The 26448-nt window shown below is 42.3% G+C and overlaps 1 protein-coding gene across 1 annotated transcript; it reads right to left on the bottom strand.

The window, feature by feature from the left end:
- Positions 1-1237: 1237 nt before the first annotated feature.
- On the bottom strand, positions 1238-25513 carry Slc35b4 (solute carrier family 35 member B4). Its single transcript, XM_055602091.1, has 10 exons — positions 25209-25513; positions 19194-19307; positions 15566-15668; positions 14351-14400; positions 11596-11677; positions 11321-11381; positions 9826-9935; positions 8651-8726; positions 7545-7620; positions 1238-6821 (listed from the first exon to the last, which is right to left on the bottom strand). Exons 1-10 carry the CDS (start codon positions 25283-25285, stop codon positions 6575-6577), a joined length of 996 nt encoding a protein of 331 aa, XP_055458066.1. The 5' UTR covers positions 25286-25513; the 3' UTR covers positions 1238-6574.
- Between the last annotated feature and the right edge of the window lie 935 nt (positions 25514-26448).

A 26448-nucleotide genomic window follows, 5' to 3' on the forward strand; every position in this document is an offset into this window, starting at 1 on the left:
TCACAAGCTTACTTGCATTCAGGATGTATTTGTGCTGCGGTCATGTGTGGTAACAGTGCCATATATTAGACCTTTCAAGTGCCGATTAAGAAACAATTAGACATTAAATAACCTCAATGTAATGATGAGATGACTACATTAATTTGCAGAAAAAGAATATCACTAAAAGCTTTGGCTGTTGACAAACCCTTTATACCCATGTGTTTTTCCTGGTAAAGAAATTTTTCTACATGAACAGAAAACTCTGTGATATGCACTAGTTTTTGACAGTGCTTGAATGTTTCACGTGAGAAGTGCAACAAAGGAAATGAATCCTTGTGACATCACCTAAGTGCTGGTTGCTCTTACCAGTGAGTGACATCTGGGGCAGCGATCTGCTGTGCTGTGCACATCTGTGCTTCGCTGCTGGTAACAGAACCACAGGGCACTGGGTAGAAAAGCACTCAGCTCATGAAAACACACAGGTTGCCGAAGAGCTGCACCCAACCATAATTTACTGTCTCGAGAGGTCTCTTCTCGGGAGTTAGTTCCGAACATTCCGGAGTTCAACACGCCTTATGCCTGTGTGGCTTCAGCACGCAGCGACTTCAAGAGGCCATTTCCACTCAAAGCTGCAGGCTCCAGACTACATACAACACCCAAACTGCCACAGCTGTTAAAGGGAGGGTGCAAGTCTGTTTCCTGTGCTGTCTTGCATTTGTTTTTGTTTGCACATGCACGTTACTGCAGAGCATACTACCTACAGACCTGATGACAAACTGCTTGGAGCATGTGGGACGTGTATGTTAAGATTTATGTGAAATAATGTAGTCTGTAGAGAAAGAGGGCTGATCACACTGAGCGTTACAAAAATCAATCTATTGGAGAGATCCACTGCACATTGCCACAGTCTTCTAGGACTTCAAAGGTAGAGAAATCTGCTTTAAATGTGTGAAGCAGAAGCAGGCAGTAGCCTGGGAAGGGGCCTCTTACTGATCCAGCTGCGAGGCATCAGGAAGACAGGCTGCGGACAATGGCCCACACGAAGCACCCACCACCATACACAAGGTAAAAACAAGGCAGCTCTTGAAACCACACAGGAGCCCCTGAAGGCACTGGTGATTGGGTGCACCTGCAGGGATTCATGACATTTATTAAGAAACAACAATTGCAAATTAAAGATAAAAACCAGATGTCTGATGGGTTTTTTCAGAGGTGAAAAATGGCTCTTTATATGAAATGACAGTAAAAAAACACATTCAGTTTGGCAAAACATTTTATTCAAAGAACCTCCCTTTCCTCCTTAACTGCTCAAATACCTCATAAGGCTGGAAGTGATGTCTGGTATTTACACAGCTCAAAGTCTGAATACTCACTAATGTCTTCAGGCTGTTGCACACACACATGGCTGCTAAGAGCTCCCTCTTTCTCTGATCTTTGTTCTTAAAATGCAATACTCAATGAAGCGCTCAAGAGTCTAAATGAATAAAATCCTCACCACCATAATTTGTAACTTTTCAAATCCTTTTTGGGAAGCTGAGGCCATTCTCTGGAAAGATGGCAAACAGCACGGAAACGCTCACTGAAGCACAAAGGCTTTCTCGTGTTGCTGGAGAAGAACCACCGCCTCCCACTTTGCTTGAGGAGTCTACCTTCTACTAGAAAAGATGTAAAATAACTCAATCTGTCGAAGGTATCATTACAGTTTCCCCTGAAAACACAGGCCTTATTTGTTTGAGTGCAGACCAGGCCTTTCCTATCTCTGGCTCTTTTGCTGCTTGCTCCTTGGTGGTGATTTCTGCAGGGAAAGCCTGGGAGAGATGTCTGTGATGCTTGGAGTAGACAGATAGATATACGCGGCTCTCTAGGCAGCAGTTGGTAATGACTGCAGAGGTTGTGACACGGGAGTGCAGCAGGCCACCAGGAAGCCACTTCAAAAACCTTTAGGGCTCTCTAATGACCTGTTGAGTTTCTTCCTGAACATCAATTATACATAGTAATAGGAACACACAAGTCTCCCCCTCTTCCCTCCCACCAGGCTCAAGACAGCAAAAAGCTAGGTAGCATTCTACATACGTCTCCCCAGTCCTTTTCTTGTTTGGAGACACTGGGATGTTCCCTTCCTTGGCTTTCTTGCCAACCAGCTAATGAGAACAGGGAATAACTGTAAGGAAGCATTATGAAGAGGACGGAAGAGGCCTTGGCAAGCATTCGTTCTCTCATATAACATGTCAGACACGATGCCAGGAGCTGGCAGTTCAGAAATGCATTATGCATGCTCCCCAGCCCCTTCCATCCCTGGAATGTCTACAGTGAGGAAATTTCTAGAAAAAGAGAATACTCTATAAAGTTGAGAGGGTCACTCTCTCACCCCAGCTCTGATAATAGCAAACATATTTCAAGATGCAAATACTACACTTAAATATTATTCACAGTTATTTCCAAACCTATACCAATCAACAGTAATAATGAGCACATTTCATCTATTGGCAGTTCTCTCAATGTTAGCATGAACTGCCACAGACAAGATTCAGTCAACAGCTTTCAGGAGAAAGCCGCTGAGACCAAAATGCTTTGTTTATCAAACAGGAGTTCCTCCTAATTCTATCTACTTCTGGCCAAAGAGAGGATCTTGGTTTCAGATCTTTAAAATGAGGTTTTCCTCCAAGTATACTGTCTATCTGTTCAGGTTCTCTCACACTGGCCTACCATGTCCACCACCCACAACTAATTCATTGCTTTAGAATTATTCCTGACTCCGTACTTCCCCTTCCTTAGCTCTAGGCTAAAAAGAACCAAACAAAAAAAGGACAGGTAGCAAGGATTCTCTGCGCCTAGGCTGAGCTGGAAAAGAATATGCAGACAGTTCAGACAAAGCTTCCATGTTCATATTCCCTGCAAACACTCTGCCAAATGCTCCCCTATACTCTGTACTCTCATGAGCAATGCTTTCAGAAACAATAAACAAAGCACACTAGACAGCTATAAATACACTATAAAATGCCTAAAAATACCAAGAGGCCCCAAAGAACAGAGGCATGAGCAGAGACAATAGGTATTGCTCAGCAGAAAACAGCACAAGGAATGTAGGGGCAGCAGGGAGATGAGGTAGAGTTAAGAGCGAAGATGCAAAAACCAAAACCTGACTCCAGGAGGGAGGTGAAGAAGGGGCACAGGAAATGACCACAGGTTGAGAACCCTCAGAGCTGCCACGTGTTCCTTTCAGAACAGAACGGGGGCTACAGGCAGCACCAAGCACGCTGGCAGAGTCCTGGGCTTTGCTTAACTGGGCAGGAAGAAGGGAAAAGGAAATACACAACACCAAACTCCACCAGCTACTGAACTATAAATCTTTCTAGTGTGTTATCGGTTGTCTTAGTAGGGCGAAAAGAAAAGAATCCACAATATATATGGGGCCCTAGGTTTGATCCTCAGCATTGCAAGAAAAAAATTGCAAAACTTGAAAATACATTTCTAAAAAAAGCAATATAGAATTTACTACCATGCTAGTAAAAAGATATGCACATATGAAATATAAGCCAAGCATCTGCCATCCGCTCCTGTCACCTCACCTAATATACCAGTCACACTGCTACATGGTCTCACAGGTACACATTTCCTGGCTAGTGTCCTTTGCCATTTGGTTCTTACTGTAGAGCATTATATGTCTTAAGCTCTATTTTGAGACAAAGGATATGCTTTGTCTCTGCAGCTGAAAGCACAATGATGTTTAGGAGATATTTCTCTACATTCAGTGAGCCTGTCCCTCAATAAATGGCTTATCTGCCCATTTATTCATTCATTCTTTTATGGTTTTTCAAGACAGGGTTTCTCTGTATAGCCTTGGCTGTCCTGGACTTGCTTTGCAGACTACCAGAGTGGCCTCGAACTCACAGAGATCTGCCTAACCCTGCCTCTCTGAGTGCTGGGATTACTGGGATTACAGGCATGCACCACACCTGGCTATTATTTGCCCCTTTAAAACCTTTACTAGCCATCTTAAAAAAAAAAAAAAAAAAAAAGGAGCAACATGGAATGATCTTTTTTTATAAAGAATGATTTTATGGATGTATCTGGAGATGATCCTATTAGATGAATTAAGATAGTGTAGGGAAGGCAAGTTCCATATGTGCTCTCTCATTTGTAGAGACATAAATCACAGGTGTATATGTAATCTGAAGGTATAAGCAAAACTGTCCAGAGGAGCAACAGGACCTAACAGCTGGACTGCAAGGGAAGGAGAGTGGGAACAGGGGAATGTATTCAATTGTGTGAAAATTTCCAACCATGTGCAATGAAGAGATACAATAAAAACTTTAGCAACTTTACAAAACTGTCACTCGTGTCTGCTGGATGCATTTCTTACCTCTAGAGCATGGGGGAAGCAGGCTGGGTGCTTGCGTGCTTGAGCGAGCAGTGTTCATGGAGCACTTAATACTCTCTGTTCCTGCAGATGCACGTTTTCTTGTGTGATTGCTGTTATCTGTTCCCACATCTCCTTTAATAACACTGGCAAAGTATTCATACTAAGGGATACACATTCTGAAGCTGTAACGGGTCCAGCTAGATCCTGTGTATCAACCAGTCTCAGATAGCTACAAACTATGTAGTACTTCTCCCAACATAAAAAGGAAAGCTTTAGGTAATGAAGGTTGTAGCCTGTTAGGAGTAATCAGAATGGAGCCTCAAGAGCCCCTAGGGACAGATTCTTCTGTTAAACAGGAAGAAAAAGTACTTTTTTATTATTGTCTTTATAGGGGGACATTTAACGCTTGGTATTTATAGCAACATTGGTCCAGGCAACCCCACATATTTCAAAGGAGTTAATGAGCTTGTGGGCCTGTGAATGGGTTCACATCTTACTGAGCATCTTTGGGAATACACCATTACCAGCACTGGGAAGTTGTCAATGGCCAGAAAGACAAATCAGTCTTGGGGACTTAGATGGAGAAACTTACATGTAGAAACAGTACCCGTAGTTAATGTAACAAAAAGCATGGCAGTTTTAACTGCCTTCTTAAGGGACCCAGAGGATTAGGACACTTGTTTTGGCTGCTGCTCAGACCCATCCAAGGGTGTCTTCAGATGGTGGACTAAAGAACTATAAGTGAGCTGAGGAGCCATGGGAGCCACGTCTCACTTTCAGAGCACAGGATGCACACAGCAAAAGGATGGAAGGTTGTGTAGTCTATATGTGAGAGAAACTGAGTTTAGCTGTTTGCAGAGAACCAGAGAGCTAGGTGAGGTCAATGAGGGTCTGGCACTAAAGTGAAGAAAACAGGAAATAAAACACCACAGGTGTCCTCACTCTTTAGTCACACACAACCCAGCTGAGGGCACACACAAGCTCCACATGCTGTCTAACAGGGTTATTCTATCTCTAGATTATCCACGAGAGGAAAACCTGACCTGCAGAATGACCCACAGGAAAGAGTTAGGCGTGCTTCTGTACATAGAGGCAGGCGTGCTTCTGCACATAGCATGCTCTGTCTCGGGAACTCTCCCACACATACCCATCAAGAGCAGTTGGATAACTATAGGAAAACAACTCCATCCTGCTGTGGTAGCTGGGGGCTGACCTGATTTATACATTGATGACTTGACAGGGGATGACTCTCAAGAGCCCAAGGAAGAGGTATCTCCTGGTCACCAGGCCTTAAAGCCTCTCAGACACACATCTGAAACACCCATGAGTGTGTGGCTGGCTTCACAGGGGCTACTGTCTCTCAGGGTGCTGAGAGAGTGAGCTTTTCTGGACCACACTTCTATTCCTGTCTCCATAACAGGCTAAGGGGCACCACACGGGAGACGGATGGTAAGGTCTCCCTCTTCTCAACCCACTCCCAATCTTTCTGCCATTTTAGTGTGCCATGAGTGCTACAGGACTGCTCTCTTAAGTACAGAAAGCAGCAGGTAAAAGAAGCATGGGATCCTTGCACGCATCAAACAAATAAACTGAATTGTGGGAGGTGGGCTCTGCCTATCCAGCATCACCAGCATTCAGCTCACTATCACCAGGGCACTGCTCATGGGGACAACAGCTTCTTTCCCAACAGACTGGAGGGAGTCCAGCCTTCATCATTCCTGAGGTCTGATTTCTCACATGTCCACTGGGTCATTCAGTGCTTGATTGTACCAGGAACACTGGATGTTCTACAAAGTGCTGAAGTGTGGAGGGGTGATGGGAGAAGAGAGGTACACAGCCAGAAGGGTGATGGCTATCACTGTAAAGAATCATCAGTAGCAATAAGGGCATGGTCTTATCTAAGACCACAGGTAGAAAACTAGTAGCTCTGAGGACTTGGAATTCAGCAAGCATGGTTCTGATGTTCTGGCAAATGAATAGAAAAGCAAATGCAGAGGCTATCTGATAGTCTTCCTGATAGACTTGTTTTGTTCATTCTATCTCTGGGATGCCTATGTGGAGTCTACAAATGCTGTCTGAACATAGAGGAGTCCTATCCTTCAGAGGAAGCTCTGGAGTCTGTCTGATTCAATACTGTGGTAATTAGGCATCAGCCAAAGTAAGCTGATGGCCAGACCTGCAGCAGAGGCCCCTCTCTCCTAACATTAATCTGTCTGTCCCAGGCAGACCTCAGTCCTTCTTGTCGTCCTTCTGCAGCTGACTTTTTGTGGTCCCTAGGTTTTTCCACACCTCTGTGTACATTAAGGTCCCGATGAAGACAAACAAAGTGCCCAGCCAGTGCCACAGAGTGAACTGGTTCCTGAAGTACAAGATGGAGAAGATGAGGCTCACAAACTTGCGCAGAGTTACAACCAGTGTGACAGTGAGGGAGCTGCACTCTGTTGTAAGGATGAACACACCCCGGATGCACACGTATCTGGAGGAGAGGTTAAGGGTGTTCTCTGAAAACTAGGTAGGAGCTTTAGGTTCGATTCCTGCCTTCAAGAAAACATGGTGATCCTGAGGATCCTCCTTCGCAGAACTTCCTGAAGGACTCTGGCCCTGCCATTTTGAAAAGCCCATTACTATGGACTGTTGTTCCAGTTTATAATGAAGGCAATGCCAAAGTGACACTAACCTTATTCTGTTTTGTCCTCTAGCCCTCAATTCTCTCCTTCAAAATGAAGCTCTGTATAGCAAATCTAATCAGTGATTTCAGAAGGAGGTGGCCAATGTCAATCTGTAGCGACTCCTATAATGGTAAGGTCCTTTTATTAATATAATTACTTTTAAATTAGTTCTAATTTAAAGTTTGTTTCAGAACTTTGTAACAACTTATAATAGTCATGAATAATAAATACTTCCTAGGATACCAGGAACCCTCAGTAGAAATCTCAGACCATTTCATCTCATGACATGACCAGCTCTGAACCAATGTGTGGAATTCTGTTTCTTCTGCCAACTTCCTTCCCTGACTGTCCGCACCATTATTACCTCTTTCCCTTCTACAAAGGGGCTTCAAGAGTGGGTCTAGCTATCTCAAGCTTACCACAGATGAAATCAAGGCAACACCCAAACTCACATCTCTTATGCTGTTAAAATAAACATTCCTCTGCCAAACAACATGGAGACACAAACAGAAGAGGACTCTAAAGGATACTGAGTCACAACATTCATGAGGAGGTAGAACCACATGATGGGCATAGCCACACCGATGCCGGGAACTTGATAGAGTTCTGCAGAAGTGAAAAGAGGGCACGGTCATGCCAGCATCAACAGCTAACCTTTCACCTTTTGAACAAGGTTATACAGGCAAAACAACAGGAACAATGTAGCATTATTTCCTTAAAAAACAGTTGGTGCATACTTCTCTTGATCCCAGTTTATGCTAACCACAGGAGTCAGATCTCTGTGGGGACTCTTAGGATCCTCACAAACTGTGGTATTTATAATGAGAGATGATGCTTTGTAATTCAGAACTCTGTGGACTCTCCTGCCTACTATCTACTTTTGTAACACATTTTTTTAGGCCAAATGACAGACACAACACTGCACATGCAGAACAGGCCCAACAAGGCACAAATGCATTTACTACCTGTGCTGTGTGCAACACAAAGCCTTGATTCAAAAGGCTTTTCTTATGTGTTCACTTATCTACGCAACACTTTCAGATGAGATTGGATATGTAGGGTCTTTCAAGGAGGCTTACCATCTACCATCAATTTAACAAGTAGTCACTCTAAAAAGCAACAGCTCTACTTCATATAGACATTTCACATTTAAAAAATTTTGTTTGTAATTAATTTATCTTGTTTATTTAATCTGTAGCTAGGAAACAAGCCCTGTCATTATTTTGCTCCATCTCGCTTGGTGCCAAGGCAGCCCAGATCTGTGAGCAGCTCTGCCTTTCCTGGCAGAGGAGAAACACAGAGACAGCGGGCTGTCACCCAACTCACAGGGCTCTAGTCCCAGCTCAGCACTGGGACTACTTGTTTGCATTCTCAACATATCTAACAGTTCATGTTCAAATGCAAACACATGATTCCACAAGAAAGAGAAGGTGTGAGGATATTCTTATTTCTGGAGACCAGGAAGGCACTTATAAAGGCTCTTGCTGCTGCACCCACTGATTAGCAACACCATCTGGACACCCAGACGTGCAAAGGTTTAGATGAGCATGAGATAAAGCTGTAGTGAGCCAAATGCAAATGTGAGGCTTTGCCTCAGAAACTGGCAGGTAACACTGCCATATGATCCCAGACTTACCAGACTTATTGAACAGAACAACGTGGTCATAAATATCAGAGGCCAAGAAGATGAAACCAGGAAGTGGAAGGGCGTGCTGTGGGAAGAAAGGGATCACATAAAGGTAAATGCAAAGCCATCACAGAACAGCTAGGGTAGCTTTACAATGGCTCAGGCTATCCAGTAAGCGAGAAAGCCCCTCTAAATGTGTAGTGCCTCCGTGCCCTTGACAACAAATGGCAATGCACTTTACGCAGTCTGATGGTCACCAAGGAGAAAGCCAGGCAAAGGAGTCGGTCCTTCCCTCAACAAAGGAAAAGGGGACTACAGCACACAATCACTTTACCCAAAAGGACTTGCCTCATACTGGATTTGAAAATTACAAGGCCCATACAGATCTCAAAGGCTTTAGTAAGTAGTATGAAAAGAGATTTGCATACAATCCGAGGACAAGGAAAAACAAATGATGGAAAGAAGCTAAAGAGGAAGAGGACATTCAGTGCCCTCCTCACTACAGCAGCACTGTAAGATCAAGTCAGCTGACTCTTACTGAGCTGTCACTATGCTTGGCATTGCCCTCAGTAAAAGACACAAACCGAATAAAATGCTTACCTTTTAAAAATCCCTAGCCAAAACTCTAGCTCCAAGTGAATGTGTCAAGCTGCCTTTCCGGATTAACTGAGCATGGAGGAGCTGTCTCACCTTGGCCTTGGGGCCGTTCTTTGGGTTATTTCAGCAATAAAGGAGGGAAGGAGGAGAGCTATAGGAGAGTGTCAGATGAGCCCTTACAATGAAGAAGCTCAGAGAAGTAAAGCTCAGGAAAGTCCCTCTAAGCAGCTCAGGCCCTGACTCCCCAGCCCCCAAGCTGCCCCACTCATGTCCACACTCCTGGCTGCTGCTTTGGGACTTTGCCTTCTCTAGCTTTCCGTATTGGTTTTAACAATTTTACCTACAGGAACTTTGTGGGCCTTGGTTCCTTGTCCCTTAAGTGTTTTAGCTGATCGATCATCCTCATCTCATATGGATAACTGTTACTCAAAGTGCACCTTATTCCCCTGCCTAAAGTTCTTCAGTATTCTGTCTAAAGGCTGGTTACTAATAAAAATACACCCCATCAATTACACTAAGATTTCATTCAGAATAACACATCATATATCAGAATTTTTCACCTTCCCAGAGTTTAAGAAGTTGCTTACATTATAAAATAATGCCTCCTTGGAGTGTTTCCCAAACTGTTTGTATAGAGTCTCTTGGAATATGCCCATCCTTGCTGACATCAGCAGAGCAAAGGTCAGGGCCCCGATACCTAAAAATAATGGTCAGGTTACAAGATGCCTTTTCACATATCTTCTTAAGGTAACAGTATTATAATTCTATAGCCATCATAAGCTACATGACATGCAAATTTTAAAACCACAATGCTACCATCTAGTCCTCTCTAGTTTCCCATTTCCACATCCTTCCACATATATCTCTGTAGACTAAGATAAGACTGTCTGCACTTGTTTATTCCTTGATTTTCTCATGAGGTTCTTTTGGACTCTTCCTTTATGTCCCTTATTAAATGTGTTTTCTACGTGAGATTTAGGTTCTGCACATCACTCCATCATGTGGATGTTCCATACCTAAATGTCTTACAATGAGACAAATTAGATTTCCAGTTATTTCTCTAAAATCAATACATACAAATATTTTAAATGTTAATTACTTCCTTAGGATAATTTTCATAAATGGAACTGCTGAGGCAAATATTAAAAAAAAAAACTTTAAGGCCTTTAAAAAACTCAATATATACTGTTTTTTGAGAAAGGCAATCAATTTATTCTGCTAGCAGCTTTTATGGAAATGCCTGTGTCACTGGACCCTCACGGCAGTGACAGTGTCATTTACCATCTTGCTGATATGGTAGTCAAAATGAAAAGTTATCATACTTGGGGTTTTTAACACCACATTATGAAGGTATAAAATTACTGAACATGAATTTTTCCCTATGAATTTTAAGTTTATAACTTGGAGAATTTTCCCATTGGATAATACATAATTTCCTAATAGTACAGAGATCTTTGCAGTGAAGAACAGCAAGTAAAGGGTTAAAGTCCAAAGCCCAGGTAAGGAGAACACACTCTTTCCTGTCACTTTTCCCACCCAATCAGTGTTAGTCTACTCCTGTTACTACCACAAACACTGGAGTTCCCCTCCAAACCATGTGAGGACAAGGCCCTATAGAGTTGTCTAATTAATTCCACATAGAGACACTTGTATTTTTAAAATTTCTCACAAGAGCTGATTTGGGAACACTGCCATATGGAGCAGTTAACTTAAAAAGAAAATAAGTCCAAGAGTTAGAAATGCGTCTCTGGGAAATTTAAAGTCAAGAGTTCTAATGTGCCCTTCTTCTGCGGCGGACCAGCCTACACAGTGCCCCTGAAGATAGTGAGAGACTTCTCTCTCTCTGCCAGGACTGCCATGGGAAACACGGACCCATGCAGAACACGGTGCCGCAAATGTGAATGCTTGCTCTTTTAATTTTTTGAACACTAAGGTTCAGAGACATATTGGTCCCAGGTGCTACTCTTCTCCTTGGCGTAATTAGTTTAGCCTAAACTTCTTGCCAAGAAACATGTCCCACAGGAGAAAACTCAGCAACCACAAGTGCAGAGGTAATTAGCTTTTTGTGAATACTGTACTTGCCTAGTAACCACCATGCAAATGCCTGGAATCCATCCTTCTCACTCAAGCCAGACTGGAAAGTCTAGGAAATAAGAAAATATACTAGGTACAGGGACCAAACATGCAAAACAAGCTGACACACAAGGGAATGTCCATGCTGTCCACTTTCTCCCGTTCTTCTCTAAGCTGAGTCCTTGTGATTACATGAGCACTCTGATTCCTTCCCATTATCAACAGGAGCCTGACGACGCAGCCCGATGACAAGTCAAGAGAAACGATTTCAAGCCGATTCTTACCACCTGCTTTGCTGACATAAAAGTGCAAATAAATATTCCAGCAGATACCAGGGCAATGGAGGTGTACTTGAACATACTGTATCTGAAAAATAAGGACAAGAACACCTTAGAAAAGGAGACAGCGTCTAACGGGATTTACCGCCGGGCAGTATGAGAGTCAAGTGCAAAGCTCTACAGTATTACTGAGGACCATTCTCCAGCAGTCGTTCAACAGTTCGTTGACCAGTAGACTGTTTTATCAGAAAATGAGAAAGAAAAGATACACAATAGATATCAGATGGCATGTGATATTGTATTCTGCTCTCCAGAAGCCAATGCAGCCTACTAGCCTTCACCAGTACCTTTCGCTTTTCCAGTCCTCGGAGCCCAGAACTGCAGCTTAGCCCATACACTGTTCACAAGGAATGAGAGATCATTGGATAAAAGAGTCAAAACTTGGGGAATAATACCTACTCTCCAGAGAAGGTATTTCTTTAAAAAACAATCTGAGTGACTTAAATGATTTTGTGAAATGTTGGCAGTGCTGGATAAAGAGAGGTATATAAAATCTGTAGAGGGCAGCATACTGGTGGCATTCCACATTAACTAAAACTCATCACTACAATCCCCCTCGGAGTCTTGCTATCAAGAAAAAGGATGAAAAGAAATTAAACTTGCAGAATGAATCATCATTTCTTTTCTACCCAAGTACATTGTATCTTTTGGTTACAATACCTCATCAAAGGCTGATCTGACTGATTAAGTAGCTGAGAGAGTGATGTAGAGGAGACCCACTACAGAGAAGTGGGGTGAGGAAGTGGAAAGGGGTCTATTTGGGAAGAGGAGGGCCCAGCAGGAGTGGGAGATAGACAGAGGGCACGGGGATGAACATTATCAAAATAAATTATATATATGTATGGAATTATCATAATGTATTTAGTTAATAAATACCAGTAAAACTATATCAATATATCAAAAGTTTAGTCTAGAAACATCAAGTTGAAACATTTTAAAAATTAAGCCAATGCAAAAAATACAGATATGGTATTTTAATTCTCCAAAGGGCTAAGTTCAAAAAAATAAGAAGATAAGTAAGGAACAGAGCTTGGTGGCAGGACATTTTCCTAGCATGGACAAGGTCTTGGGTTAAATCCTCAGCACCAGGGAGGGAAAGAATGAGGGAATGAGGACAGGCAGAGAGGGAAAGGGAGAATGAATAAATACAGGGAAGTTAGAGAAATTCCTGTTCTGTAGACAGTCAAAGGCTCAGACTCAAGATAATATATTCCAACTAAATTCTTAAGGGAAAAAAGTGCTGTGAAGAGAGCCTTCGGCAGTAAGGTTGTTATCAGGAGACTGCAATTCTTTTTATATATATTTTTATATCTTGTTATGAAGATATAAAAGCTTAGGAAGAAACACGGGTCTATTCCAAGGTGAATTCTAGCTATCAACAAGTATAGTCTTCATGTCAAAGCAAACACCTGGCCATGTAGCCTGTGTTTAAAGAAGAGAGGACTGGGAAGAACTCACATGCAGCAGCACTTACCTGGGGACTCCACGACCTCTGAAGCCAAAGGACACATGAAAACAAGCCTAGCAAGGTAGGACAATTGTCCTTGTTTTGATACAGCCCTTGTTACTTAAAAACTGTAAATTCTAGGTGAGTGTGGTAGTCCCACCTCTTGAGAGGCAAAGGCAGGTGGATCTCTGTGAGTTCAAGCCCAGCCTGTCAATATACCTAAATTCCATGCTAGCCAGGACTACAAAATGAAACTGTCTCAAAGAACATTTTCAAAAACAAAAACAAAACTTCTTTAGGTTCCTTCTCTGAATGGGTAGATTTTCCCTCAGCCTAAAGAGCACTCATACTGAGACTAGGAACTGGACAATTGAAAGCATGGCACCACTTGCACTATTTTGGTTTTAACAATGAAGGTGACCTTCCCCTAAGAAATCCTGTAGACTCTCTACTGTCCCTCTCTAAAGTCCTTTCTCCTTGACAGAGGGTGAGGCTCAAATGAGAGGTGGGTACGTTGAAAAAGCATACCAGGCTCTTTCTGCCATTTTCCACCCCCGTCCTAGACCAGACTTCGAGGGATAGTTACAAAAAATAACCCTGAGGCTTCTGTTTCATCTCTGTCTATCTGGGCCTTTACTGGAAATTCTCTTAGCATATAAACTTATTCTATAGTCCATTACACTGATGAGCACCTTATGTGTGGGGAACACGCATGTTTTAGGATTATCTGTAGCAAGTGTGAGGACCTGAGATCTAGCCCCAGGAATACCAAGAGCAAAAATAGAGTAAAAAACAAAGCACTTTCAAGGATGACCACCCACAAATCTGCCCTAATACTCCCTGGAAATGCTACATTTATGCATTCTCTAATATGGTTGCTACTTGCCACACACTCAGCATTTAAAATGCAACTAGTAAAAGTGAGAATCTTCTCACTTTTTATCTTACTTCATTTAGAAAATTTAAGTTCACATGTAGAGTCACATGTGGAGCCAAGGGTGGAGCTGATTTCTAGGCTGGGAAAGCACTGAAGGTCCAGTGGTAACTGGAGCTGTTGGTTGGCCCCACAGGAAGCCACAGGTGGAGCCTCTGACCTGGTCAGCTGCCTTTGCAAATCATTATCACCCATGATTCTTAGAGAAAGAACTCAGGACAAGGCTGATAGCAGTCCTATCACCACTGTGGGAAAAGGAAAGGCGACAGAGGTAGCCTAGAATATCACTTCATACATGAACCATGATGGTGTGCTGTTACCTTTTCTTCAAAATGATAATCCCTAGAATCATGTTGGCAATCAGAGAGCCCTGTAAAAGAAGACAAGGGTGATGGTTTTAGCGTATTATGGGAGAAAACATCATGATTCATGACAAGTAAGAAAACACAAGGGAAAACAAGGGATGAAGAATGACCAGTCACTAAGACACAAAGTAGAGGCCAAAAAAATCTGTCGTATAAAATAATGAAATCACTGCAAGATACAATGAAAATAAAAATGACCAATTCTTATTACTAAGTCATAACAAAAGCTCTGGCTAATAGGGCTAGATGGTACTTTAGACCTACCTCTGTCAAATTTACCATCTATCTAATTTATAAAACTTCTAGTGAGCTTCTCTCCCACCTCCATTCTTAATGAAAGAAGTCATGCAGGGATCTCCCTCTTCTCTAGAAAGGTGTTAATCAACCAACAAGAGTGTATTGGAAATGCTTTGTGTCAATGCTTTGAAGGTCCCCTCAATAACCATAATTATCTTATGTAAGTCCCTCTGGAAGTAGGACACTAACTCCCATGAAAAGCTCAAGCAACAAGATTCTGTCAATCCCATCACCATCCACTCTGCAGTCTGCTACAGCTCCGCCTACATGGCCCTTGACATCTTTCTGCTCGCCTGGGAAGACTCTTCTCATATTTATATACCAACTAGAGAGAGAGAGCTTCTGAGACATAAAGTAATGACGAAAATGGGTGGAACACTCAGAGAGGCGCTCCTCATCAACAACTGTCTGCCAGGTGTGGTGGAACAAGCCTGTGATCCCAGGACTCCGGAGGCTGAGGCAGGAGGATGGAGAGTTCCAAGCCAGCCTAAACTATAAAGCAAAACACGGCAATGCAGAGGGTGAGAACAAAAACAAAAACAAAACAAAACAAAACCAATAAGTATAAGCTCGAAAATCAGCCAGATGAAGGAAACAGAAAGTATATCTATTTCCCAGAGGATTTTTAATTTTATTTTTATTAGTCATATACTAGAGCTAAGATAAATAAAAGTAAACTTTCACTTTCTACTTCCCCAGGTCTCTCTTTCTGCTTTATATTGCAGATGAAAGCCATCCTTGTTCAAAGGCTCATGCAAATCTATCCTTATGCACTAGACTTTAATTTCTCTAAGACTTCCTGCTTCTGCTCCCTGCTCCATCTGTCCACTTCCCCATTCTGTTCTGAGGATCCCAGTGAACAGCAACACTTACTGATCTGAAGATCATGTGCAGGGGCATGGCGATGTTCAGATTCAGGGCATAGTTGTTTACCACGCTGACAGTGAAGAACATGGTCACCATGATGGCATAGTACCTACAGTGAGAGAACAGCATCACACAGATCCACCTTTTCAAGAAACTCAGATATAGGAGGAAATACATATACTTGGTTTAAAAGACATCTGGCTTACTTCCTTTCTATTAAGAGAGTACAGGGAACCATTGTCACATGAAATCAAATATGTAAGAATATATACAAATCCTTCACAAAGCCAGACTAGCATGGGGAAAGTCTCAAATATTAAATATGTTTAAGGGAACACTTGAATATCTTTCAAATGATTTAGAACTAAGCTTTTCAAATGTTGCCTAGCCCACAGCAAGAGAGTTTAAGTGAACGGATAATCCTTTTAAATATTTTAGTTCTTTGTAGATACTTTTCCTAGGCCTCTGGAAAATGACTACCTTAAATATGTTTTATATATATTTCTATAATAATTTTTTCTTAATTTTGAAAAAAAAATATAGACTCCAAAGATTTGCGAAGTAAAACTCATGTTCAGCCTAGCCACTGTAAAAATTATTCCATAGTCTGAGCTAGTACACTCTAAAACAATGAAGATATCCCTTGATTTATATAGATTTATACTTAAAATCAGAGTCTTTTTGTTTTTCCTTTTTATAAAACAAGGTCCTCTGTGTAGCCTTGAAGAGTCTAGAACTCACTCTCTAGACCACAGTGGTCTCTAACAGTGAGAGATCCTCCTGCCTCTGCCTCCTCAGTACTGGGATTAAAAAAAAATGCATCACCACACCCAGCCAGAGTATTCGTCATTTGAGAAGTCAATGGTCTTAAAATTATGATATGAATTAAATTAAAAAAAAAATCCCAGGGGTTAGAGATGTAGCTCAATTGGCAAGAATAACTTGCCTAGCGTGGACAAGGCCCAGGGTTGAATCCACAATGCCACAAAGAGTGGGCAAATAGAAAGGTCAGCAGTTCAAGGTCATCCTCAGTATCACACTAAGTCGGAGACCAACTAAAGAAAAAACTATGTAAAAAAAGTCCTGTAATCACGACTTAGAAAACAAAGGGATACATATAAATAAGTAACTGGATGCTACAGATAAGTAAATAGATGAAAAAAATTTATATTTGTATGTTTTCATCTTCATCTAGGAGATATTCGACATATCTCTCAAAATGGTTATATTAACATGTCATGTTTTTGCAGACCAAAAGGATTAAATATCAGCGAGTTCATAATTCACTCAAAAAATATTTTTTAAAACTTTAAATAAATGCCTCGACAATCTAGAGCAAAACAATGATTCTGTATTGTTCATAAAATATTCACCCTTAGGAACAGACTTGTCAACAGTTTTGTGTCCACATATCTGAAGAGTAAACCCAAAGCCCCACACTATCTTCTGTCCTGCTGCTGGTTAGCTATGGAGCTGGACAGACATCCCACTGGTACACATAGCCCAGGCTGCGTTAACAATCTAAGGAACTTGACAACTAACATAGAGATCAGTGCGACAGGCATACAAGACCACTAGTATTGGCTTCCTCACAACTTCCCAGTCACATCTGTTAAGTCACTTCTTGCCAAATGTCCTCACGATAAGATGCCCTCATGGTGAGATGCCATTGGGAAACAAAGTTTATCACGGTCTTTCAGGATAATTAATTTCATTCTTCCACATGGCTACTTACATGGTACAACCTAGACACTGTTTGTGGGGATGAAGGATCTAAGCAAAATTTTGACTATTGATTCACATACAGAAAATAAAATCATCACTTTAAGGGGACATGAATATGATAATATAATTAAGACAAGACCATGGAGGGCATAATGGCAACAAAAGGGACAGGGTGCAATAATCAAATGGTAGAGATAGGCTGGGCATGTTGGTGCATACCTTTAGCCCCAGCACTCAGGAGGCAGGGTTAGGTGGATCTCTGAGTTTGAGGACACATAGTCTACAATGTGAGCTTCAGACCAGCCAGGGTTACATAATGACAGGATCTTGTCTCACAAAAAAAAAAAAAAAAAAAGAGGCTGAACCAGGAGCACAGGCAGGAGGAGACAGGGAGGTTACATCAAAGGTGCTATTATACACACTATGGTGCCACTGTCAGAATAATGTTCTGTGGAATGTACACAATTTACTCTTGTTCATTCAAATGCTGATTTCTCTACCCCACTATCTAGTTTCAATCCGGACATGCATTGTGATGTTTATTCTAAGCATCACTTGTCTTAAGTTTGTGTAAACATGCCACCATTTGTTCTCTGTATTGTCAATAAAACAACCAGCCCCAATGCTGAGCAATGGAGAGAACAGGGTGGGACATCCTGGTCCGGAGGGGAGAAGGAAGCAAGTGGGAGGAGTGGGAGAGGGGAGATCGGCAGAAGAGGATTTCGAACCACGAGGAGAGATAAACCAGACCTAAGATATGACTAAAAGCAAGTATAATGGGTGAAATCTGAATGGTAGGAAACTTTTCGGGCTTGGAGGTTTAGGATGGAGTAACTATTGCCCAGCATTATGCTGTAGGTTATGCTCTAAATACCTCCTAGTCTCTGTGTGGTGATTTGGGTATAGAGCTAGTTTAGGAATAACCACTGCTTAACTAAAAGATAAATAAATAATAAATATTAATAACCCACAACATGCCACCAAATACCCTGATCCATGAAAGCAGATGAGGCAATGGGAGGATCCAAAAGGTTTAAAAAAAAAAAAAAAAGATGGTTGGATTTCCACTGTAATATAAATGCTGGCCTGCAGGAACAGAAAGTTTATTCAGAAACTAAACCCAATGGAAAGGAAATCAAAGTATTTAGAATTATATTAACAAAATTTTTGTTAATTATATTAACAAAAACTTAAGATACAACAGTAATAAAATTCAGCAAGCCATAAAGGAAGGTAGCAGAAGAACAGGATGAGCTTGAGTCCTTGGGAGACATTCACGTGGGAGTGTTACTCCAAAGAAACGGAGTGACACCACTCTAAACACTGCCAGGAGAACACTTCTACCTGGCCAACGCCTGAACAATCGTACTTGGCCCAATGAAGATACTTAGGGCAAACCTGGACTGACAGAGAGCGCTCTGGCATTAACAATTCTTTCTTAGCTTGTCAATCATTTCCTTTTAATTGAAGTGAAAGTCACACAACATAAAATTAACCATTTGTGAGCAAACAATTCGGTGTCATTCAATGATTTGCCATGCTGTATACTCATTGCTTCTTTACTTCCAAACGCTGGCTATTTTCAAGATGCTTGACAATAGCAGTCTTGGCATAATCAATAATTCTACTGACACAAAGGATGAACACGTAACTATTAGAAATTTGTGGTCACCCTAGTCATTCTGACCCTGTATTACACACATATGCAGTTATATCCATCACAGTTATTTAAAGGTTGTGGGGGAAATTTTTATTCTAAAAATAGGTTTCTAGAGTGTAACAATGTAATTCATAAAACTAATGATTCCACTGTTCCTCATAACTAAACTTGAGAAACATGCATTCATACTTTTGTGCAGGCACCACTTTATACTTCAAGAGGACTCAACAAGACTGCAATGTACAATACCTTATTGGGATAGCTGGTGGCTTCCTTCCCAAGTCAGCTTCAAAAAGGAAGCCTTCCACAGCAATAAATAAGAACTGTGCAAACGTCACAATGTTACCACATCCTGGATGTTTCCTGTACAGTGAATGACAGAGAGAAAAAAATGAGGCACAAACTCAGATAAAGGGCACTACAACCTGTTATATTTGTGGCATCAAAATAACAGAGTGGATAGATTTCTGCAGACCACTGTCCTTCCTCATCTTGGCTCTCATATCCCATGGATCACATACCTTGACACTGTGGGTCACAGGGAACACCAAACTCTATTCTGTCATGCCTCCCTAGGGTATCAGGCCCTGCATGAGAATTCTTATTACTAAATCATGAGATGGTGGGGGCTGGAGAGACAGCTCAGTGGTTAAGAGCACTGGCTGCTTTTCCAGAGGACCTGGGTTCAATTCCCGGTACCTACATGGCAGCTTACAACTGTCTGAAACTCTAGTTTCAGGAATCTGACACCCACATGCAGGCAAAACATCAATACACATGAAATGAAAATAAAATTTAAAAAATTAAACAGTGAAAACCAAACATGAGATGGTTTTCCTAGTAAGCTGCAGGAAGGTCCCAAACGGTCTCTAGTCAAGGACAAAAACATGCTGGAATTCTCCTGGGATGCTCATCTCTTTCTACGGCCAGGAACTACAGGATGGGTGATGACAGGGGTGTGACTTCACACTATCCCAAAGGAGCGGGATGGAGAGAGGCTTGCTGCTTTAATAGGGTACACATACATATCTGAATATAAATCGACATAATTGTCTATCTATGCAACGGTGATAAAGAAAAACTATCAAAAATGGGGCTGGGACAATAAGCCAAACATGACTGAGAAATACTGCTGCAGCAAACAGCAGTTCTCCACACCCCTTATCATGGTGCATTAGACAGTCAAGAGATATTCCTGAAGTTCTCAGACCCTCTTCAGCACTCTATGGAAGAGCCAGGAGTCTTCCATGGTGACTATTCGGAACACATGCCAAGTTATTCCTGACATCTCTCTTGAGGAACCCTGGGTAAGTCAATCATGTGAAATGTTGACAGTTTTTTTTGTACCACCCCCAATTCTGTTCTATCACTAAAGATGTCCTAAGTGAGCAAATTCTCCCAAATTCCCCACAAAGACTAATATTAAACAGATTCAGAGTCTGTCTTTCCATCTTAACTGAAGACACACACCTGACAGCACTGAACAAAGGCTTTTAAAGCAGTTATACATTAACTACTTATTAAAGCCGTCCATTTGCTACTGGTGCTATGAATACTAAACTCTAATACACAAATTTGCCAGGGGCCTCGAACATGCTAGGTATTCTTGTGAGAGGGCCTGGCTAAATAAGTCTGACCAAACCAACTTCATGATAGGCTTCATTTTCTTGCTAAGATAGAACAGGCCTAAGTTTTCCATTCCTCAGAAAAAAGAAACTTCAGTTGAAGGGGGAAAAAAAAACAAACACAGAAACTGGCTTGGCCAGGACAACTAGCCGAGGGAGATAAAGTTGCTTAGCTACTGGTCTGAGAAGCCCCTAAGCTGTAATCAGAGTCACAGAGTCTTCACAGGATGGGCCATGCCCTGATTGAAGTTACATTAGCCTCCACAGGAACCCACCAGTTTGGGCTAGTTTGAACCAGTTTCGAGGGTCCCCAACCCCTAAATCAAGCCCTAGCTAGCCCTAGCCATCATCAATGCACTTGCACCCTTGCTTTTGACCTGTGCCAATCACAATAAGGATGGCCTAACTGTCCCTGAAATTCCCCTAGTTGATCTTAAATAGAGCTTGCGTGCTCACCTGGGGGTAGCCATTCTGCCTGGATGGTGATCCCTGCATGCTGAATCATTGCAGAACAAATGCCTTTAATTTGTTTGTTTGTTTGTTTGCATGCTACTAGAATTTGGGGTCGTCGTTTCAGCATCTTTTAGATCCTAACACTAGTTAGGGTTACTATTGCTGTGATGAAACACCATGACCAAAGCAACTTGGAAGGAAAAGGTCTGTTCAGCTTATACCGCCACATCACTGTCATCGAAGCAAGGCATGGCAGGAACTCAAGCAGGGAAGAACCTGGAGGCAGGAGCTGATCCAGAAGCCATGGAGAGGTACTCCCCATGGCTTGCTCAGTCTGCTTCCTTATAGAACCCAGGACCACCAGCCCAGGGGTGGCCCTACCCACAACGGGCTGGCCCCTCCCCCACCAATCACTAAGAAAATGCTCACATGATTGACTCTCACATGATAGGCTTGCTTACAGTAAACCCAATCCTATGGAGGCATTTTCTCAGTTGAGGCTCCCTCCTTTCCAATGACTCTAGCTTGTGTCCAGTTAACATTAAAATAGCCAGCACAGCAGGCAAGTACTCTACTACTGAGCTATACCCCCAGTGCAAACCCTTAAACACACTCTTATGCACAGTGATAGACAAGGAATGCAGCATTCTGCCAGAGCTAGGCTTGCTAGCTGAACTAAACAATGCTGTATTTAGAGCTCTACCACCTAGGAAGGTTCCTTGAAACCTCCTGCTTTAGATACAGTTCAACAATTTGTCTTTCAGAGTTACTTAGTTCAAGCAACAAGGCTAAACTTTGTAGGAATCCATAAACAATTGTGTAAAACATCCACCTCATTCAGGAATCTAATTAAAACCAATACAAGAGAGCAGACTTTAACTCTAGATGGTTCCCAGCACAGTGCTAGTCAACTCTGTCCTGGCTGGTCTTCTGGAACCCAGGGTCAGGCTGGATGTAGCAGTGCATCCATGTAAGCCTAGCATTGTGGGCTGATTAAGAAGTATTTAGTACTACTGTCTCAAAATTACAAGAAAAAAGTAAGGGGGCTAGGCTAGAGATGCAATTTAGTGGCACTGCAGAATACTGCCCAGTGTGCAGGAAGCACTGAGCTCAATCTCCTATACTGTTGAAGGAAGGAAGGAAGGAAGGAAGGAAGGAAGGAAGGGAGGGAGGGAGGGAGGGAGGGAGGGAAAGAGGGAGGAAGAAACAAAAAAGCCCATGTCTCTGGAGAGGCTCACCCTCCCACAACTGATTTCACGACCCCGAGGTGTGGTAAAGGGATGCCTGCACTTCTGCATGCAGAGAATGTGTGCCTCGTGTGTTCACGGTGGCACAGGGCTGAGGATATTGCTCCATACTGTTTCCTACTGACATGCAAGAGCACCTTTGTCACTTACTGTGTGATATGGAAATTAATCAACTTCTAAATCCAATTGTCTTTAAAATAGGGACAACATGAGTGCTTTTCTCCATAGTTTATTGTTGTATAAATGAACAGGTCCCAGAAAAGTACATAACACAGTGTCTGCCACACACTGGAAAGGCAGTTAAAACCAGGATGATGACCTCTATACTGAGGGGTCTTCAACCTAACGATAGCTGTCTTTTCCCTGCTCTCTCTTTTCATGTGTGTGTCCATCTATGCACATGTATTTTGTGTGCATGTGTGCATATGATGTTCGTATGTGTGGGGGTGCACCTGTGTACACTGTACATGTGTAAGCCTGAAGTGCCAAGGCTGACGTCCAGAGCATCCTTAGTGGTTCTTCTGCCTCATTCACTGAGGCAGGATGTCTCAATCAAGGCCAGAACTCACAGAGATAGGCAGCCTGTTCTGGGATCACCTGTCTTTGCCTTCCCTGGCCAGAACTGCGGGCATTCTATGTGAGTTCTAGGAATCTGCTCCTCACTCTTGTACAACAAGCACTTTAACCACTGAGGGACCTCCTCCGCCCAATAGTTATCCTTTTAACAATGACAGTGCACACTTTTTTTCCTTTATAAAATGAAAACTATATATTGTTGCCATGAGAATTCAATAAGAAAACATGCATCAAGGGACAAGCAGCATGCTGGGGTGTCACTACTTCTCTGGATTTCCCTTCCATTTTCTACTAAAAGCCTGGGCCAAAGCTCTCATAGAGGAGTTACTGAGAAAGAGCTCCCAGTGGGTATGACTTGGATCTCTGCCCTCAAGAAAAAAAAAAAAAATTCCCCAGGAGCCAAACATAAACTACAGGCAGCAAAAACACAGCATCACTGTAACATGTTCAGAAGATGGACTGTGGACCCTGTCCCTTTCATCTGTGCACTCCCACTCTTGGGACAGAGTCTGGCCTTCACTCAAGCAAGTCAATGAGGGTGTGGAGGTCTCACTTTAAGCAAATGTGCTCTAGAACATTAACATTTGTAAAAAAGATTTTAAAAGTGTGAAAGATTTACAATGGTATCCTTTATACGATCTTTGCTATTTTCCCTTTATTTATCCACATTTCATCCCTAAAGACACAAAGGCTCCAAGGTACTGTGTTAGGTGGGACTTCATGGCAAATGAGTAGGGTTTGTATATCATTGACATCATTATCAGGCTTTAGATATACAACCATTACCACCATCTAATTTTAGGGTACCCTAAAAGAAGTCACACCAGGAATCACTTTTCTGGTCTCCCTTCCATCAGGTCCTCTGATAATTCTTTTCCACTTTTTGTCTTTCCAAGGATGTGTACGGCTGCCTATGTATTCCTATTATCCTATGATCAACACATCTTTAGGCTAATTCAGAAAGCATTTTAGGGCCACACTGCTGGCACAGCTCAGGAGAAAGTTTTTTAAAACTGGAGTAATTTGCTTTAAAGTTTCAAATAAAAATCTGAAATGTTTTCCATGAATCGTTCCTTCTTTTAAATGTTACTCCTTAAGACCGTATAACCATTAACTGCAGACAGTTTCTTTTACTTGGGATTTTCTTTGGCAAGAACCCAAATTTCAAACTTAAAAAAAAAAACAAAAAACAATAACCAAAAAAAGCAACTTTGAAGAGAAGGAATTAGGCAGACATTTACATCTCCTTTCTTTCTTTCCTGGACATAAAACTTTTATTTATCAACGTCATGTTCTTTATGAAAAATTTGAAGAAAAAGAATCTCTTTATCTCTGTGTATGTACATACAGCACATATACAAAACATACATATGTAACCACTTAAGTAGTGAAAAGCCACCCTACTTTGTATCTGTTTTACTTCCTGTGAAACAATGTAATCCTTGATCACAGGGTTGTTCAGATAGTCAACAGACAGTATATAGATTGAGAAACATGTAGTTAGTTATTACTGTACTGAAATATTATTGAACTGCCTAAAAAGGGAGGCCTGGAGAAGTTAAATAAGTGGAAAAGGCTGTATTGCCAGAGGATTAATGGAGACAAGCCTGAAATTACTAACTTGGGCTGTTTAATCCTGTTTTCCACTCCACCTCCTGTCTGCTAACTACTGCCTACTAAACTTTGCACATTATTACACAATATTATTTGTAAGACAACACCATAAAGCCAGCCCTGTTCCCTTTGGGAAAGTGTCATAGTCATTCTCAAGCTATACTTCAAAGTGCACACTTCTCAATTAAAGACTGCAACGTGCTAAAAGCTCGGGGACCACGACAGTTTAGTAGTTATCTACATCACTCACATGTGAGTTTGGGCAAAGCCCTCACAACCACCTCTAAGACCAATAAAAAAATGCTTTACAGAACATGTCAACACATACAAACGAAAATTTCTTTGCAACGTGTATAAAACAGGACTGATTTGCATGTGAGAAAGTTTTGCTCCAGACAGACACGTGTCATTCATTAACTGGTCAGAGAAAAGTGCTAGAGTTGGATGACAACTAGGGAGAGGGTGGCTTGGTGGAGGAACTGCCTCTGCCACCCGCTCCTTAGACCAGGCTAGGATCAGTCACAGTGAAAAAGTCTCCAGGCTTCAAACTCCCAAAAGTGTGGCATTGAGGTGACGACAGCAGCACCCTGGGTGTCCCTATCACACGGATGCTAAGGGATGGAGCAGTGCCCGGGCTGCAGAGTAGCTGGTTGCGCGGGTATCCCGTACAGTGGGGTAGGGAGGCGGCCAGGGCCAGCAGTCCCGGACCAGCCCCTGGAGCCCGGGCGCGGCCCCAGAGGGTCACTCACCGGGCCAGCAGCTCTAGGAAGATCACATTACTGCAGCAGCCTGTGAACACCAGGCCCACCGCGAAGGCCGGGCGCATGGCCGGTGCAGGGCACGGGGAGCCAGCGCGCAGAAGAAGTGTCCCTCCAGACCTCTACCCTAGAAAACCCGCACAGAACATCTTCACTGCTGCCTGTTCCCACCCCGAGCGCCCTTCTTGGTCCACTTTTCCTCCGCGTCTGCCTCGGACGCGGCCAGCCCAAGAGCTGTAGTTCTCAGTCATCCCCGGCCCCATTCATCTGAGGGGGCGTTCAAGGGCTGTTCAGACTACATATCCCAGCACACCGCACGCCTTTACGGAGGGAGTTGGGGGGGAACTATTCTCGAAATCTCGCGTGACCCAAAGCTGCGCGGCCTTCTGGGAAATGAAGTCCCAATTCTGTCAGCGTTCAGTTTAGGAGAGGTTGAAATGGGTTTCAACAAAGTAGCTGTGTGCTCTGGAATTACAGACCAATGACTACTCCTTAGCGTATTCTAGCGTCTGAAACAAATCTCCTGAAACTGAGTGAATGTATAAATTCCTGCAAAGTCTAAACCAACATCTAGGAAATAGTGAACCCAAAAGTTTTGAGGTTGAACCTTGAACTGGCTATTTAGGGCATCAGCTCAGCATCCCACTCACCATAGGGGAAGGTAGGCCTGTCTTACTAGTATAGAAAAGACCAGCACAGTAAGTGTATTGCTTTATGTTATGATTTTGTGGACGCATGTAGAAGAATTTTAATCCAGCAACATGGCTGTTCTGGCAAGGGATCGCATAAAAAAAAAAATTCTAGGTCTATAGGTGCTCTAGCTGGAATGCAGACATGCCCTTAGTACACACCTTTACTCCCAAGCAATGAAGAAAAACTAGTTTATAGAAAGAAGCAACCATGTTTGAAAGTGATGTCTAATTGAGAGGCAGACAAAGTGATGAATCAGAGAAATATTTGACAGAATGAGTCAGAGATAGAAGACACTGAATTCACATGAGAACAAGAAAGGAAAGAGCAGTTAAGGGAGAGGGAGAGAAAGAGAGACAGAGACAGAGACACAGATAGAGTGAGAGATTTTAACTGAGAGTTTTTTGTTTGTTTGTTTGTTTGTTTTTCTTTTTAACCAGGACAGTGTTACAGAGGCAGGTTGCAGAGAGAACAAGTGAGACACAGGTGAAGACAGAACAAGACAGAATGAGAATGAGAAGACTAAAACCTATTGCCAGAT

Source organism: Psammomys obesus, unplaced genomic scaffold, assembly GCF_907164565.1.
Source record: "Psammomys obesus unplaced genomic scaffold, mPsaObe1.curated_primary_1811, whole genome shotgun sequence".
In the NCBI taxonomy this organism is placed as follows: domain Eukaryota; kingdom Metazoa; phylum Chordata; class Mammalia; order Rodentia; family Muridae; genus Psammomys; species Psammomys obesus.